The sequence below is a fragment of the Corvus kubaryi genome, unplaced genomic scaffold (assembly GCF_017639235.1).
Source record: "Corvus kubaryi isolate FWS band 111438036 unplaced genomic scaffold, C.kubaryi_AGA036_p1.0 37398, whole genome shotgun sequence".
NCBI lineage: Eukaryota > Metazoa > Chordata > Aves > Passeriformes > Corvidae > Corvus > Corvus kubaryi.
This window is the reverse complement of record NW_024581137.1, coordinates 21190071-21204682: the sequence shown is the minus strand read 5'-3', so window position 1 is coordinate 21204682 and position 14612 is coordinate 21190071. Positions and strand designations below refer to the sequence as shown.

Genomic DNA, 14612 nt, shown 5'->3' with positions numbered 1-14612 from the left:
CCGGCCACCTCGGCATCTCTGCCGGCGCTCCCCGCTCCCCCAGGCTCCATCCAGCCTCCCTTGCTCCTCAGCACCCCCACACCCTTTCAGCAACTCTTCCGTGTCCATTTGTCCTGCTCGCCCTGCTGCGGGCGGGAGCAGCGACCACCCCCGCTCCCCACCGCCCCTCTGGTCCTGCTCCGCATGGTCCCCGTGGCACTCGCTACGCCTCTGGGTCGCTCGGGCGCCGGGGTACCCCCTGCCCCCCACCACGGTCGAGCCTCCCGGGGGATGCGCTATCCCCACATCCCCCGCCGCAGCGGTGGGCACCTCGGGCTGGAGCCCCTCGGGAAAGGGACTACACACCCCTCCCTCCCCCCCTCAACCCAGAGCGCCCCGAGGAGCCCCGCAGCCCATCCCTCTCCCTTCCCTCATGTGCCCCCGACGTCTTCCTCTCGCAGTCTCCTCCTCCTCCTCCTCCTCTTCTCCTCGGTTGTCTCCTACTTCTCACCCTGGCCGGGCCGCCGCCCGCCCAGCCGTGGGAGAGTGGGATGTATGTGGTTCTGGGGATGCTCATGGCCCCCACCCGTTCCCCTACGGCGGGGGCTTCCCTACGGGAGAGTCGCGCGTGTGCCCACTCAGGGCCGTGGGAGTCCGGGGCTGCCGTCCTGTCCCGTCCCATCCCTCCGGGTGACCCTCTCAGTGGCGGACCCTCCCCGGCCACAACCTGGATTCTTTCTGCCTCCGTCCTGCGGTGTTGTGGTCTTTTTGCCCTTTATGGTTTCTAATGAAGATGAAGTAAGGCGGCTGCTGCCGTTGCTGCTCGTAGTGGACTCTGCAGAAAGATTCAATTTATCTTGGCTTATAGGAAATTACGACCGCTTTAGAAAGACATCATCACTAGCTCTGCCGCCCTTGGGACCCATCTGCACGTTGCCAGGATCTTGCTGTCCCCGACTGGTGGAATTTTTTATTTTTATTTTTTTTGATGGGGTGTGATGTGTGATCATGACTGGTGGTTTGGGTATTTTTGTCTTTTTTGTTGTTGTTGTTGGTTTGTTTATTTTTGTTGTTGTTGTTTCGGGTTTGTTTTTATTTTGAGGAGGAAGGGGAAGGTGCCAGTGGATATATCTGACAAAAGCAAAATATTTTGGACACTTCACTTCGAATTGATAGTCGTAGTTACACTTGTGATCTGTATTGTGATCTCTGTACTGATGCATCTCACGTTAAGGGAGAGACTTTTACGTCCACTTTCAGTTCTTCCTCTGTCCCCTCTGCTCATTTTTCTCTGCACAACAGCAGGGGGGTTAGCAGCCCTCGTCTGAATGTAGAATAGCCTGGCAGCCGGGAACCTGGACATCGTGTGTCTTCCCTCTTGCTCTGTGTGACAGTTGCAAACACCTTATGGCTCTTCAGATTCAAGGAGTATCTTGTATTTCTGTCTGTGTTAGTGGCAGCAAACTGTTTTCTTCACAGTGTCATCCCCTCAGTTGATTTTTTTCCCCCATTGTCTTATTTGTCCATATGTTTGTGTGTCTTTTAAGTTTGACCCCTTTTGAAGTGTCTAATTTCAGGCCCCTTAAAACACACTTCCACTGAAATATTGAGCATCCCTTGAACAAAACTTCCTGAAATTGCAGATATTGTGAGGAGAGGGAATAGAAAGAATTGCCTGGATGTCAGAAGGGGGAACAGGGAGAGAAGGAGAAAGGAAAAAAAACCAAAAACAACCTCCCCCCCTTCCCAGAAGCTAGCCAGACATCAAATGACAGATTTAAGCATTTTCCTCTTGTAAATGCTGGCATTACATGTTACAGTAATTATATGCTCTGGGCTACTGTTACAGTGTTTGTCTGCTGGATAGTATCTGAACTTATGAAGTGAATACAGTTGTTTTTTGGATAATAGTAATATTTATAACCAAGATTATTCATAGCAGATGTCCTATGCATATAAGCATTGTTAAATATGCTTTTTGCTTTCTGGTCTGCAATGTTAAAGCCTATGTACATTGTGAAAAGAGAATTTTTCTCTTCAAAATGAGATGTATTAAGCAAAGTTCAGAAGTAAAATCTAGGGCAAATAAAGACAAACAAAAGTGTTATAAAAAGAGATGAAGTTGTATTTTAACTTTATCTAGACTCAAGGAAAGTGGGTACTTATTACCAAAATTCCATTATAGTTGCATATTTTGACTTGTCAAAATGTAATACTTTTGTTGTTTATTACCTCTAAGTGTTCTGCAGCTTTTACCTTGAAATCTGACAACCAGGATTTAAATATCTGAACATCAGCCTATGTAAATTTACAAACTATGTTAAATATATTGTTGTAGCTGTACTATAGGAGAAATTGTTTGCTAGGAATGGACAATTTTTGTATTTTAATTTTAGGGCAGAAACTGTTACCTTAATGAGCAGGCTAGGTGTTGTGTATTTATTTATATTTATATATAAAAATATTATTTTCTGTTATAAAATAAAAAATGCAGCTTAAGCTAGTTAAGGGAAACCTTAGTCACATATCTACCACTTGGTATTGCTTGCTATATCTTTTAATGTCTAAACATTTTGAAGGGATGCCATACTTCCAGAATTCTTTTTCAGTATAGCTCACACATTAGACAAAAAACACATAGTTCCTCCTAAAGTTAGTTAAATGTGTCAATGAGGCCCAAAGAGATTATTTCTTCTACTTCATAGTGTGTACTATTTGATAGAATTAGATCTTGGTAAAGGTTTTTCAGTATAGGACTATAGGACTAAATTTACTTCTATTCTGCAGCTAGAACACTTATGCCTTTTTAAAAAGCATCCTTTTCAACATAACCCTGTTGGCATTGATATTAATTTACTTTACATTTGCTGTCTCTTTCCATAAATATGTACAGGGAGATGAACTTTGTTTAATCCACAGAACAAGCATGGTTGAATCTGAGCCTGAAATCTCATTATTCTCCCTTGAGCGAGTCTTAAAACATATAATAGTCAAGGTGAATAAGTTTTGTTCTTAATTGTGATAATGTCTGTACATAGGTAGGAGGAAAAGCGAGTCGAAGTTCGCAGCAATTTGAATCTCTTTGTGTAAGAAAGAGCAGATTCTTGATTCAGACAGACTTGATCAGAAAACCACCCAGATATATGGGGATTGCGTGGGTGTAAGCAAGTAACGTTTGGGCCTGTGTGCTTTTTATTAAAAATCTCTAGAGAAGGATATATATATAACATAGGTATATAAGCTACAGATTCAGAGTTAAAGGCAAGACCTGGCTTTCAGCTTGGTTTTGTTTTGCTTTGGTTTTGTTGGTTTGGGTTTTTTGTTTGTTTTTGGGTTTTTGTTTTTTTTTTTTTGAATCATTCAGTGACACTACATATGCTAATTCAGTAAGAGTTTTTCATGGACATCTGCCCTTCATTAGAATAGTTTGAGAGTTTGAGAAGTCATGACAGCTGTAACAGTGGGCTTGTAATTCCTCATCTGTCGGCATACTGTTATACTATTTAAAATGAAGTAAGAAATTAAAATAGCTAACTAGTATCAGAAGTGTGTGAATAAAGTGCTTGACTAACTTGACTTCTGAAATATACTGAGATTTCTTGCTGCTCATGTTCTCTAACAGCTTTGCTGCCTCATGTTGCTTGGATGATATTTGTCAGGAAAAAACTTCCTTATATACTCTACCAACGTGCTTACCGTTTTAGTAAATACAAACAGTCCTGTGTTAGAGCTTTTTAGTTCTGTGTTTCCATCAAGCATGCCAAGATGTGGATTTTGTAATGTGGAAACCCACACTGTAGACTTGAAATGAACCCACAGATTTATTTCATATGGGATAACAGAGAGTCCTAAGATAGTAATAACTCTCAGTTTTCAACAAGCTGTGGTAGATTTGAACTGGTGGCATAGTTGATGGGACAGCTAACTCATGGTATTGCTGCGTGGTTGAGAAACATAATTCCCAGTGAATGGCTTTACCCTTGCAGGATAACATTTCCCACATAACTTCAGTAACTTCTGGGTTTCATATATATATATATATATATATATATATATATATATGAGGGGTTTGGTGGAGCAAGTTGGTTTGTTTGTTTATTTCGGTTTTTTGTTTATAGGTTGGTTGGGTTTTTCTGGGGGGTGAGTTGGGGGTGGTGTAGGGTTTAAAATTGCCAGCTCTTGAATCATTGTTAAGATGCTTGTGGCAAAAATCTTCAGTATGAGGATTACTGAACTGCTGTGACACAAGCATTATTTTATTAAGACAAAGACATATATCCCATGTGTTTTTTCCTTAAAGCATGTAAGAAATACAATTGGGCAGATTCTTCTTGAAAAGCTAACTTTAGTTGTTTGTCTTCATTCAGTGCAGCATCTGCCATGTCTACAGAGGGGCAGAGAGTGGATGATAGTCCAAGCACTAGTGGAGGCAGTTCTGATGGAGATCAGCGTGAAGGTGTTCAGCAGGAACAAGAAAGGGAGCAAGTTCAACCCAAGAAAAAAGAGGGGAAAATATCAAGCAAAACAGCTGCTAAATTGTCAACTAGTGCTAAAAGGTACGTGTTCTTCCTGGTTGTTTATTTTCCTTTCTCTTCTTTCAGCTGAGCATCAGATGTGTGTATTGACTCAGTATATTAATTTTCTGATTGTTTTATTATAACACTACTGTATCAGTGTAATAGCCTTTTGAAACTGGTCACAATAATGAGACCTGTATACTTTTTCCTTTCTTTGTTAGTTTGCCTCTTTCACGTGGTTTCAATAGTTGCTTGCATGATAAAAGCTGACATTTTTTTATTGCTAATAAAACTCAGACAGTTTTGTAGCCTTATAAAATATATCTCTGTATGTGTATGTATGACTGATGTTGAAACTTGTCAGTGTAACTTACAGTTAATTAGCCATAAACATTTCAGACAGTTCAGTAACTCAGCATGTTAGGACTACTGTAATACCTATTGCTGTGAAGTACTGCCTTTTCTTTTCCCAGATGGTCAGGTCAGAAATACTTGAGTGAACAACAAATGCATGTTGGTTTCATTACTTTAAACTGTGATCTGTTTTAATACCCTTTTCTTTTCCTTCCCTTTTCTGTTTGAGATGAAAGGTTGGTTTGTAGAATATCTATTTAAATTATTCTATGCTATCATGTCCATCTCCAGATAACGATTGTCTTGCTTGGACCAGACAGAAGGAATTTACAGCTTAGTGTTGCTTTGCTAGTACATGTAGGGCTGTTAGTCTGGGCAAATGGGATTAGAGCAATTGAAGTTAAAAAGCACTCATAAAATAATCTGACAAGAGACCAACTCTGCAGACTGTCCTGATGCAGAATTCCCAGATCTCGTTTCTTTACTAATCCAAGGCTGTGTAAACTACAAGACAAAAGACTGGAGTTGTACCACTGTGGTGCTGTGGTAAAGGAGAAGCATTGAGCCCCTACTGCCATAATTTATAACGTATGCATGTAGTCAGAGTCTGTAAATAACAATATATAAACGTGTGTGTACATCTCTTCAGGATTCAAGTCTGTTTTGTCTTAATGTGTCCCTTACCAATTACATCCTTTCCTGAACTAAAGTATCTTTTGTGTTTCCAGTGAGGTACTGTCATGCTTTTCTTCTGCTATAGATACCTTCCTTATAGCTAGCTTTTCTTCAGTTCTAATTCCCTGGAGAAATACTTTCTGGATACCCATTTCCTACTATGACACTATTAGGAGATTACCTGATCATACCACTTACAGAATGGCCAGCAAAACTTGCTGGTGTTTCCTTTCATGAGAAGAAGGGAAAAAAAATCCACCCAGCTTTCACTACAAACCATGATGTTATTCATGTAGTTAATCCTCACAGCCGTTATGGTTTCTGGTCTTCTCTTTTGTCTGCTTCTTGCTATTATTATTTTTTAAATATTAGGAATACTGGATTATTCATGACTTTTAAGGTCATAAAAACAGTTTCCAGCATCTTTAGAAAGCAGTCTGTGTATTCTGAACTTTGTACAATGCCTGGTGTAATGATGCTACAATTCTGACAAGGGCCTGTGGACACTATCCTATTAAAAAATTAATAATGATATGTCAGAAATTGGTCTATTAATCGTAGCTTTGTATCTTCAAAGCTTAGAGCTTTTATCAACAAGCATTTTACAGCGATAAAATTACTTAAACCTTTTAAAGTTTAATCATATCTGCTTATGGTTCTGCTGAAACTAATTATGCCATCAGTTGCTGACATCAGTACATTTGCCAGTTAGACTCTAAAGCTAGTTTCACATGTGTAGTAATATTGATTATACATTTTAGAAATATACATTTCATTATACAATTTAAAAGCTGACATGACTTACAGTAGTTCTGTAGATATGTGTACAGTATTTTTGAAAAGAAACGTATTTTAGGAGTGCTGGTTGTCATAGCACTTTCTGGAAGGACTACAGAAACAGTTTTTCTAGTAATGGGTTTTTTTATTAGTATCATTGTTTTGGGGGGTTTTTTTTGGGGGGGGGGCAGGTTTGGTTTTTTGTTTGTGAGTATTCTATAGTTCATCATTGTGTTAAAATTGGGATTGTACCTTCTCTAATCTGGCCAAGTTTTCATATTAAAGGTTTTGTTTCTTTGCTTTTTTATTAAATCAGTAGTGTCTCAGGAAAGGTAAATCAGAAATTAAAGTAGAGTCTAAAAAGGAGAGGAGTGGCAAAAAGGAAAGAAAAATGTCTTAGAGTCCTCAATAAGTGATAAGTATTACAGAAACTGTCCATATAAAATATATTCATAGTAATATTTTAGTTCAATAGAAATGAGAAATAGTGCAGGATTAATAAGGCTTTACTCTGGTACCTTCATTATAGTGAAAGGAATCAATTCTGCTAAAACCAGTAGAACGCTCAAACAGCAGAGTGTAGTGCAGTTGTGGCTGTGGTCAGGATTCCTTAATTCCTGTTAAAAGCATCAAACACCAGCAAGTTCACTGGAGCTAAACTCACAGACTACAGACTTGATTCTAGCCTGAGTTTGGAAATCAGATTTTCTCACTTGGAAATCTTTTTCATTCATATGGAATTGCAGTCACAGTATTTTTGGATTGCATTTATGATACCTACTGGATATGAATGAAGGCTCATGCATTTCTATTTGGAAAACTCCTGGTTTGCTTTTTATTAGTATGTTTATGTAGTCAGTTAGATTTAAAGAATATTCAGTAGCATGAGGTTTTATATAAATCAAGATTTGGCAGAGTGCAGACTTTTGCTTGTGTAATAGTAAACTGCTCCTGTGTCTTATGTATGACTGTTCATGCAGCTTAACTGCTTTCCAAAGTGATCTGATTACAGAGGCTATATGAAACCACTTAAAGTTCTATTTGAGTAAGACTTTTGGTATTAAGATATGGAGTTTCTTCTGTTAGCATTGCTGTGGATGGCATCAAGAAGGCAGAATGCCATCACATGCTGTCCTTCTCTGTTAATACTTTAGGGCTAGCTGCTATACAGGTGTAATAGCTTACAGCAAATGTCGTGCAGTGTACCAGTCCTTCAATTTTCCTCACCCAGAGGGCATCACCTTAAATAGCAACCTTTCTTACCCAACATGTCAAGATTGAGAAACTCACTGCATATCACAATTACAGTTCAGACATGGAATTGAATTGCTGTCCTTGAAAACAGCAGGCATCTTGTTACCTCTTAAGTAGCAAATCTTAGCATGACCTTTGGATTGAGAGAAGTGTAACCATTCTTGGCTGACATAGTAGCTCAACAAATAAATGTATTGTTTTGCTTGGCTCCCGAAGTTGCTGGTTGAAAAATCTGTCAACCTTAATGTCCAATCCTGACATTTTTTAATAAATATCTGTGCCTACAATGAATTGTGAACTGTACAACTTTAGCTGTAATCTTTTTATTGTTCAAAGAAGTTGCAGCCTTAAGGAGGAGCAAATAAGTGATAGATTAAATTGGTTCAAAATTCAACAAAGTAAAACTGAACATTTTTCCCTTCCCCCTCTCTCCCCCCCCTACCTTTTTTTTTTTTTCCTGAGAGGTTTATCACAGCACTATTTTTAAGGAATCTGGAAATGATATTTAGCATGTTGAATATGACGGCAAAATATGGAGTGCTTTTTCTTAAAAGAAATATCCTTGTCTTTTATCCATCTTTTAGTGAGTAGACGAGAATATTCTTTTCCTCCAGTATGAATCTAACTATCTTTAGATCAATTTCCTGCTCAGTCACAATTTATTTAGCATTGAAATACATACCAGTGACTGCGTTTTTAAGTATTTTCTAAGTAGTATGTTCTTCAGTATAGGCTATTGATTCATCTGGCTTTTATGGGTAGAGAGACATGTAGTTTAGAAAAGTGGATGTGGTAAAAATAGCTTATTGTCATATAGTCCTTTATTTTATTTCTTTTCCTATTGATAATGTTGGGAAATCCTCTAAGTTGTTCACGTCTCTCTTAGCTTTAGAGAACTTTTAACTGTTTCATGAAGGAAACAACACTCAGTGCCTTTAGGCTTGGTACAGTAGTAAATATGTACCTGTGAGAATTAATAATATTTGAAATCCACGATGTACTTTCATGTTTCTGAATTTACGAGTAGATTAACCTTTGCACTGTTACTGGAAGGCAACTATGTTTGTTCTTTTCTCTTGGTAAAATGGAGTGATTTCTTTTTAATATAGATGTGTGTGTGTGTATATATATGAGAGAGAAGAGTCAAATGACTTCTCTAAGACCAAACAAAAATTACTAGATCTGACATTGCAAATTAAATGTCTTATGTGTGCAGCCCAGGGCTTTGATTACTAGCAAGGGCCTCACCCCCTGCCATCACCCCATCTCCCAATATGTACTAAACCGTAATGTCATTACTTTAAATATAAACTGGATATATATAATGATTTGAATTTCAAGGGCTTTTCCTCTTTGACATAGCTAAACATGACTGTTATTGAGGCAGAAAATCCTAAGAAACAGATGCCAGAAAGGACCCTGAAAAAAGTGTTTTGTTGCCAGAGGCCGCATATTCTTGCAGTGAATCCTCTGTGGTCAGCGAAGGAAATGAGGCACGTCCTCTCCTGTGGCAGATTCTGAGGGCAACTCCATGGGGATATGAAACAAGTGCCAGAGCACGTGCAGACAAAGGGCAGCTTGCACAGTGGAGGTCTCTATCAGTGCAAGGCTCTCTGGGATGCTGTCCGATGATTTAATTGTAACTTTGAATGCTGTGACATGTGAACAATCTATTGCATGTCAGCTGTTCTACAGAAACTGTTTATGAATGAGCTCTCAGCATGAATGCAAGGTAAATTAAGGTTTCAACAAAAGAAATGTAAGGTGTATAAATTAATTTTAGTTTGGGACACCACAGAGTAGGAGAATAAACATGGACAGCTTGCTGAGGAGCAATTGATGGACAGTATTGCATTAATATGTTTATCTTGTTTGTATAAAAATAATCATGAATGAAATGTCTCTTTATCTTAGATGTTTGCAAGAACAATGATGTCTTTTGAACATCAATAGACAGTGCCATCTGATCAATTTTTATGTTTTGAAGCAGAAAGGCAGTTTGTCCTTGTCTGCTCAATCACAGAATAGATTGATAAAGGGCCATTTTAGTGCTCTTGGCATTACAAGTTTTGGGTTGAGCTAGAACAGATGGAGAAAATGAGAGACCCTTTTGTTTTGAAAATGTAAGGAACGTGGGTTAGGATTTAGGAGGAAGAGTGTAAAGTTTTTGATCTAGGACTGAAGTTGTTGAAGTTGTCAATCCATTCTTGACGTGCCTCACACTTACTCTAATGCCATGAAATATTAGCTGCTTTTACTACTATATGTAAAGCAAAGGAATGATGTCTGACTCTATAATAAAGTGCAGTGCCATCATTCTGTAACTTCACAAAAGGCTGAAAAAGCAAAACAGCTCATAAATCACAAAATTGAAGTTTCCATGCAATCTAGGTTTTCTGTAGTTTGAATTTGTGATAGTATAAATTTCAAAATCATGGCAGAAGTTTTTAATATACTGAAGAAATATTTTAAGCATTCCCACAGTTATAATATCTCCCTTCTAAAAGTTGTGATTTGTTGGGATTGTTTAAATGGGCTGTTTAAAAATATTTTTGTTGTGCTTAAACTTCACTAATTTAAAAATGGGGTGACTTTCAGTGTTACTACGATGATTTTGTGCTTGATTAAGCAGACTGTGCCTGTATTTTTATAAGAAAGGTATGATACTTATTGGAGGAATTCTATGTGCTGGCGATACAAACATCTCAATTAGTAGAAAAAGCAAGTAAAGATCAAATTGCTCCCCCTCCACAGAAGTAACTGTGTGTGTTTGTGTGTATGTAGGGTACACACCAGCTCTGTATGTAGGCTATATACACCCAGCTGTGGCAGAGATCAGGTATTCAAGGACTTGACTTGGAAGCATCAGCCTGGGAGTGTCCAGAAATCCTTAACAACAAAATTGCTCTCCCTGGAGTTAAAACTCTGGCAGGATGCCTGTAATGTCTCTGTGGGTGACCTAGAGGATATGGCAGAGTGTACTCTAAAGTTTTCAGATGACACCAAGTTGGGTGGGAGCAGTTGGTACATGCAGGTGCATTTTATATTATATATGCCACCTGAATGGTTATTTTGATGAGCCATTTACTTTGCCTGTATTTATATGCATAGAAGCTAGAAGGAAATCTAAGCATCTGGAAGAGTATTTTTATCTTTTCAATGATCTCATCAGGTCTTAATAAATGATTATTACCTCTGCCTACAAATCTTGCCCACATATGTCCTAATTATTTCAGAATGTGAATGATAAAGGCTTGAGTTTCTGGTTCAGGCCAGTTCTTCTACTGCTGTTGGTTCATTTATTCATTATAGCTGTAAAATCAATTCATAATGGCATAAGGGGAATTTTGATAGTGGCTGTGAGACTCCTTAACATGTAAGATTGTGTTTGGATTGTAACATTATATAAAGAATTAAACCGCTCATTTTTATGTTATATATGCCAATATACCTGAATGCTTATTTTGGTAAGCCATTTTCTTAACCTGTATTTATATGCAAAATAGATAGCAATCATTTTTAACAAGATATGTGTAGGTCAGGCCTGAACCTTTGGCTTGTGGCTTGAGCACCTATCTCAGGGTTTTGAGTAGTATTATTGTGTTATTATTTCTTTTTTAGTTTAGGGAATAATAGGAGTAGCAGTCTGCTCTGTGCATGAAATCTTGTGAAGGAGGAGGCACAAAAAGAATGCTGAGGATATATTGAATTGTTTTTCTTTTCCTTCCTCCTTCTAAATGTTCATGTTTTTGAGCTGAAGTAGCCTATAAAAAAAAGCCTTGGACATAGTTTATAGGGAAGGTGGCATTCGCAGTCCTGCTTATGGCATCATACTCTGGCAAGTCTTTGGGAACTGTAAACTCCTACAAGTTCCTTTGGGAACTCTGTATCCTATTCTGCATACTTAATTTCTTCAGAGGTCAAGATACTGGCCCTCATGCAGATGCTGGTGTAAGGGAAAAGAACCCCCATTGCCAGCTGTGGCAGAGATCAGGTATTGAAGGACTTGGCTGGGAAGCGTCAGCCTGGGAATATCCAGAAATCCTTAACAACGAAGTTGCTGTCCCTGGGGGAAGCACTCTGGCAGGATGCCTGTAATGTCTTTATTGGTGACCTGGAGGATATGGCAGAGTGCACTGAGAAGTTTTCAGATGACAAGCAGTTTGTACACGCAGGGCCAAGCTACGGCTCAGAGGGATCTGGCCAGGCTGCAGGGGAGGGTTGACAGAGAACTCATAAATTCACAAGGGACAAATGAACGCCATGTACATGGAGAGGACTTACCCCTTGTACAGATACATACTGGGGACCATCTCTTCTCAGAAGGACGTGGGGGCCTTGGCAGACAGCAAGCTCAGTGTGAGGCAGCAACAAAGGCTGAGCTGCCTCCTGGGAGGTATTAACAGAAGCATAGTCCATAGACAGATGAAAGAGATTTACCTGTCTTTACTCAGCTTTCATTAGACTGTATCTGGGATAACATTTACAGTTTTGTCCCCTCAGTGAAAAGAAGGCAGATACCAGAGCAAGTCCAGCAGCAGGTCCCTAGGCTGACCAGGGAGCTGGAGCACTTCCCTTTGGGGGAACCTGATTATCAGCCCGCCAATATGTTGGAGGTTGTGAGGCCCTGGGTGGGCTTATTCTGGGCAACTTTCCTTTGAGCTGGGGGGTTTTGCCCTGCCAGTACAATATACATTAAGAAGATAAATATTTGGGAGGGTAAGAACTATAAGACATATAGTTGGAGGGAAAATAGAGGAGGAGGGTATATGAGACATTTAGTAATTGTGTAAGTGAGCAAAGGAGCTGAGAATCCTGACCTATGGAAAATGTGTGATTTTCTAGGTGGCTGCTCAAGGCATTTCTTCCATATTGGAGGTTCATTTCTCAGAAAAGATTTGATTTTTACTTCTACATGTTCTTGCACAGTTTCGTGAAAAGTTATAGCATCGGGTTTCAATCAGAAGTTCTAAGAATTATATTTTGTTACTATTGATTGCTGTAGAAATGTTCATAAAGTTGAAAGAAACAGATTAAAAAAGAAGTCCTAATAATATCTTTTTTTTTTTCCTCTTAAGAATTCAGAAAGAACTTGCAGAAATTACATTAGACCCTCCTCCAAACTGTAGGTAAGTTCACCTGGATTTTATTCGTTTGGAATATGGAAATGAAATGTATGGAGCTGTGGAAATTGCATAGGGAACTGGGGTAAATTTTAGCTATTCCTTTGTGCTGATTATTTAGTAATTTTGGAGTAAGAGCTGATAGATAATATGTTGCCTACATATAAGGAATTGATATGACACTTTCTGGTAACCAAAGTAGTGGCATAAATGGATGAACTCTATGATGCATTAATCGATACAGGACAAATATCAAATCACCCTTCATTTGAGATATTAAATCAATAGTATTTTGTTTGGTTCTGTAAAATGTAATCTTACTGGCAGTTGCTTGGTGTATTTGATTCCTTTCTCTTCCAAGTTGTTAACACCCTGTCAATATAATGAACAAAGGAAAATGTTATAGACACAAACAGTAATTTTCTGACTGTGTTTGTGGCAATCAATTGCCATATTCAGTGGACACTTCCTGAATTAGAGTGTATCCTCATATAGACTTTCTGATAATGGTTATGTGCTTGTTTGATTTGGTTTAGGTTTTTTGTTTTGTTGTGGAGTTTTTTTTTGGTTTGGTTTTTGGGGGTTTTTTTGAGGGGTTTTTTTGTCAGATATGTTTACTTCTGGTGTGTTTAAAATTGGCTTTGAAATGAATGATGAGGTAGACCTTGAAGCCCTCACTGTCTAGTGGCTGGGGCTATATACAGTTTTCAGATTGCTGTCTTGGGCTTCTTATCTGTCAGCTTGATGTACAGTCAGTGTTGGAGATGGGCCAGGGCTGCACACTGCTGTTTAAAGGAGTCCCTGGCACTGCACCTCTCGTGGTGAGAGGTTGGGCTCAGTGCAGAATAGCTTCCACCTAGTCCTGCCAACCCATTTCAACTGATGTGGTTAGTCGGTTTCATTCTGTTAATGCACTAAGAAGAAAGATTGATAGAAATGGCTGATTGCATGCAGCTTGTGTAATGAATCCCAGTATGTTTCAGTATCGAATTAACTAAGCAACTGGTAGTAAAAATGACAGTCAGCTTTATTGTTTTCGTCTCTTGACAAAAGTGTGTGTAAGAAAATATTCCAACAAGATTTGATGTGGTTGTGCTGGATCTCAAGATGTAAGTCAAGTGCCTATGTACCAAAGTGCTGCTTAGTGAAGTAGCCTCACAATAATAGCATTTGAAGAGTATTTCAGTCAATTAGGACAAACAGTTTTTTGCTAGATAAAACATTTTAATAGCTAAGCTGTTCTGTCATGCTTACGACTGTGTGTGTCTTCAGTCACATCAAAGCTGTTTCATGTGGCAGATTTTACTTCGGTGTTGATGACTGATGCCTATTAGTGGATTGATATGCTGAGATGAATATGAAACTTCAGTCTGTTGTAGAAGAATGCTTAAATCTTTGAACTGAGAGTAAAAGGCTTACAGGTTTTTACAGTGGTGTCATTTTTTCTAGTTTTCTGAGGCCTTCTCTTTATGACAAAGCAGTTGTTTCAGTATGCAAGATACTATTATATTTGATTTTTTTTTTTTTTTTTTTTTTGCTAGCAGGTGTAAAGTAAGCATTGGCTGTCTTGGTAGAAAGCCCTTTGGTGACTTGCAATTTAAAAAAAAAAAAACAAGTGAACTGGAGGTTTCCTGGGTTTGTTGAATTATTTACACTAATGATAAAATAGCAGTAAAGTACACTCCATGATGCTGTTTTGCAAAATCACAAAATTACATCTAACTTCATGTGTCTGCTGCTTTAGCACAGTTCTTAAGATGCAGAATTACTTCATGTTGTGATCTTGATAGACAACCATTAGTAACTTTACTATTAGCAAATATGTTTTTATAGTCAATACAGAATCACTTCATTTAGTTTTATGCTTCGTTGACATAGTCTAAACAGTGTTTTCATCTTTCATTTTTCTGAAGTTCATTTTTGAACTTCATCT

The 14612-nt window shown here is 38.5% G+C and overlaps 1 protein-coding gene across 1 annotated transcript in view; it reads left to right on the top strand.

The window, feature by feature from the left end:
- Nucleotides 1-14612, top strand: part of LOC121671596 (ubiquitin-conjugating enzyme E2 E2) — a 204567-nt gene that overhangs the window by 954 nt on the left and 189001 nt on the right. Inside the window, exons 2-3 of the mRNA XM_042043565.1 lie at nucleotides 4347-4535; nucleotides 12635-12685. Coding sequence (XP_041899499.1) covers nucleotides 4360-4535; nucleotides 12635-12685 — 227 coding nt within the window. The 5' untranslated portion in view covers nucleotides 4347-4359. The remainder of the gene's footprint in view (nucleotides 1-4346; nucleotides 4536-12634; nucleotides 12686-14612) is intronic.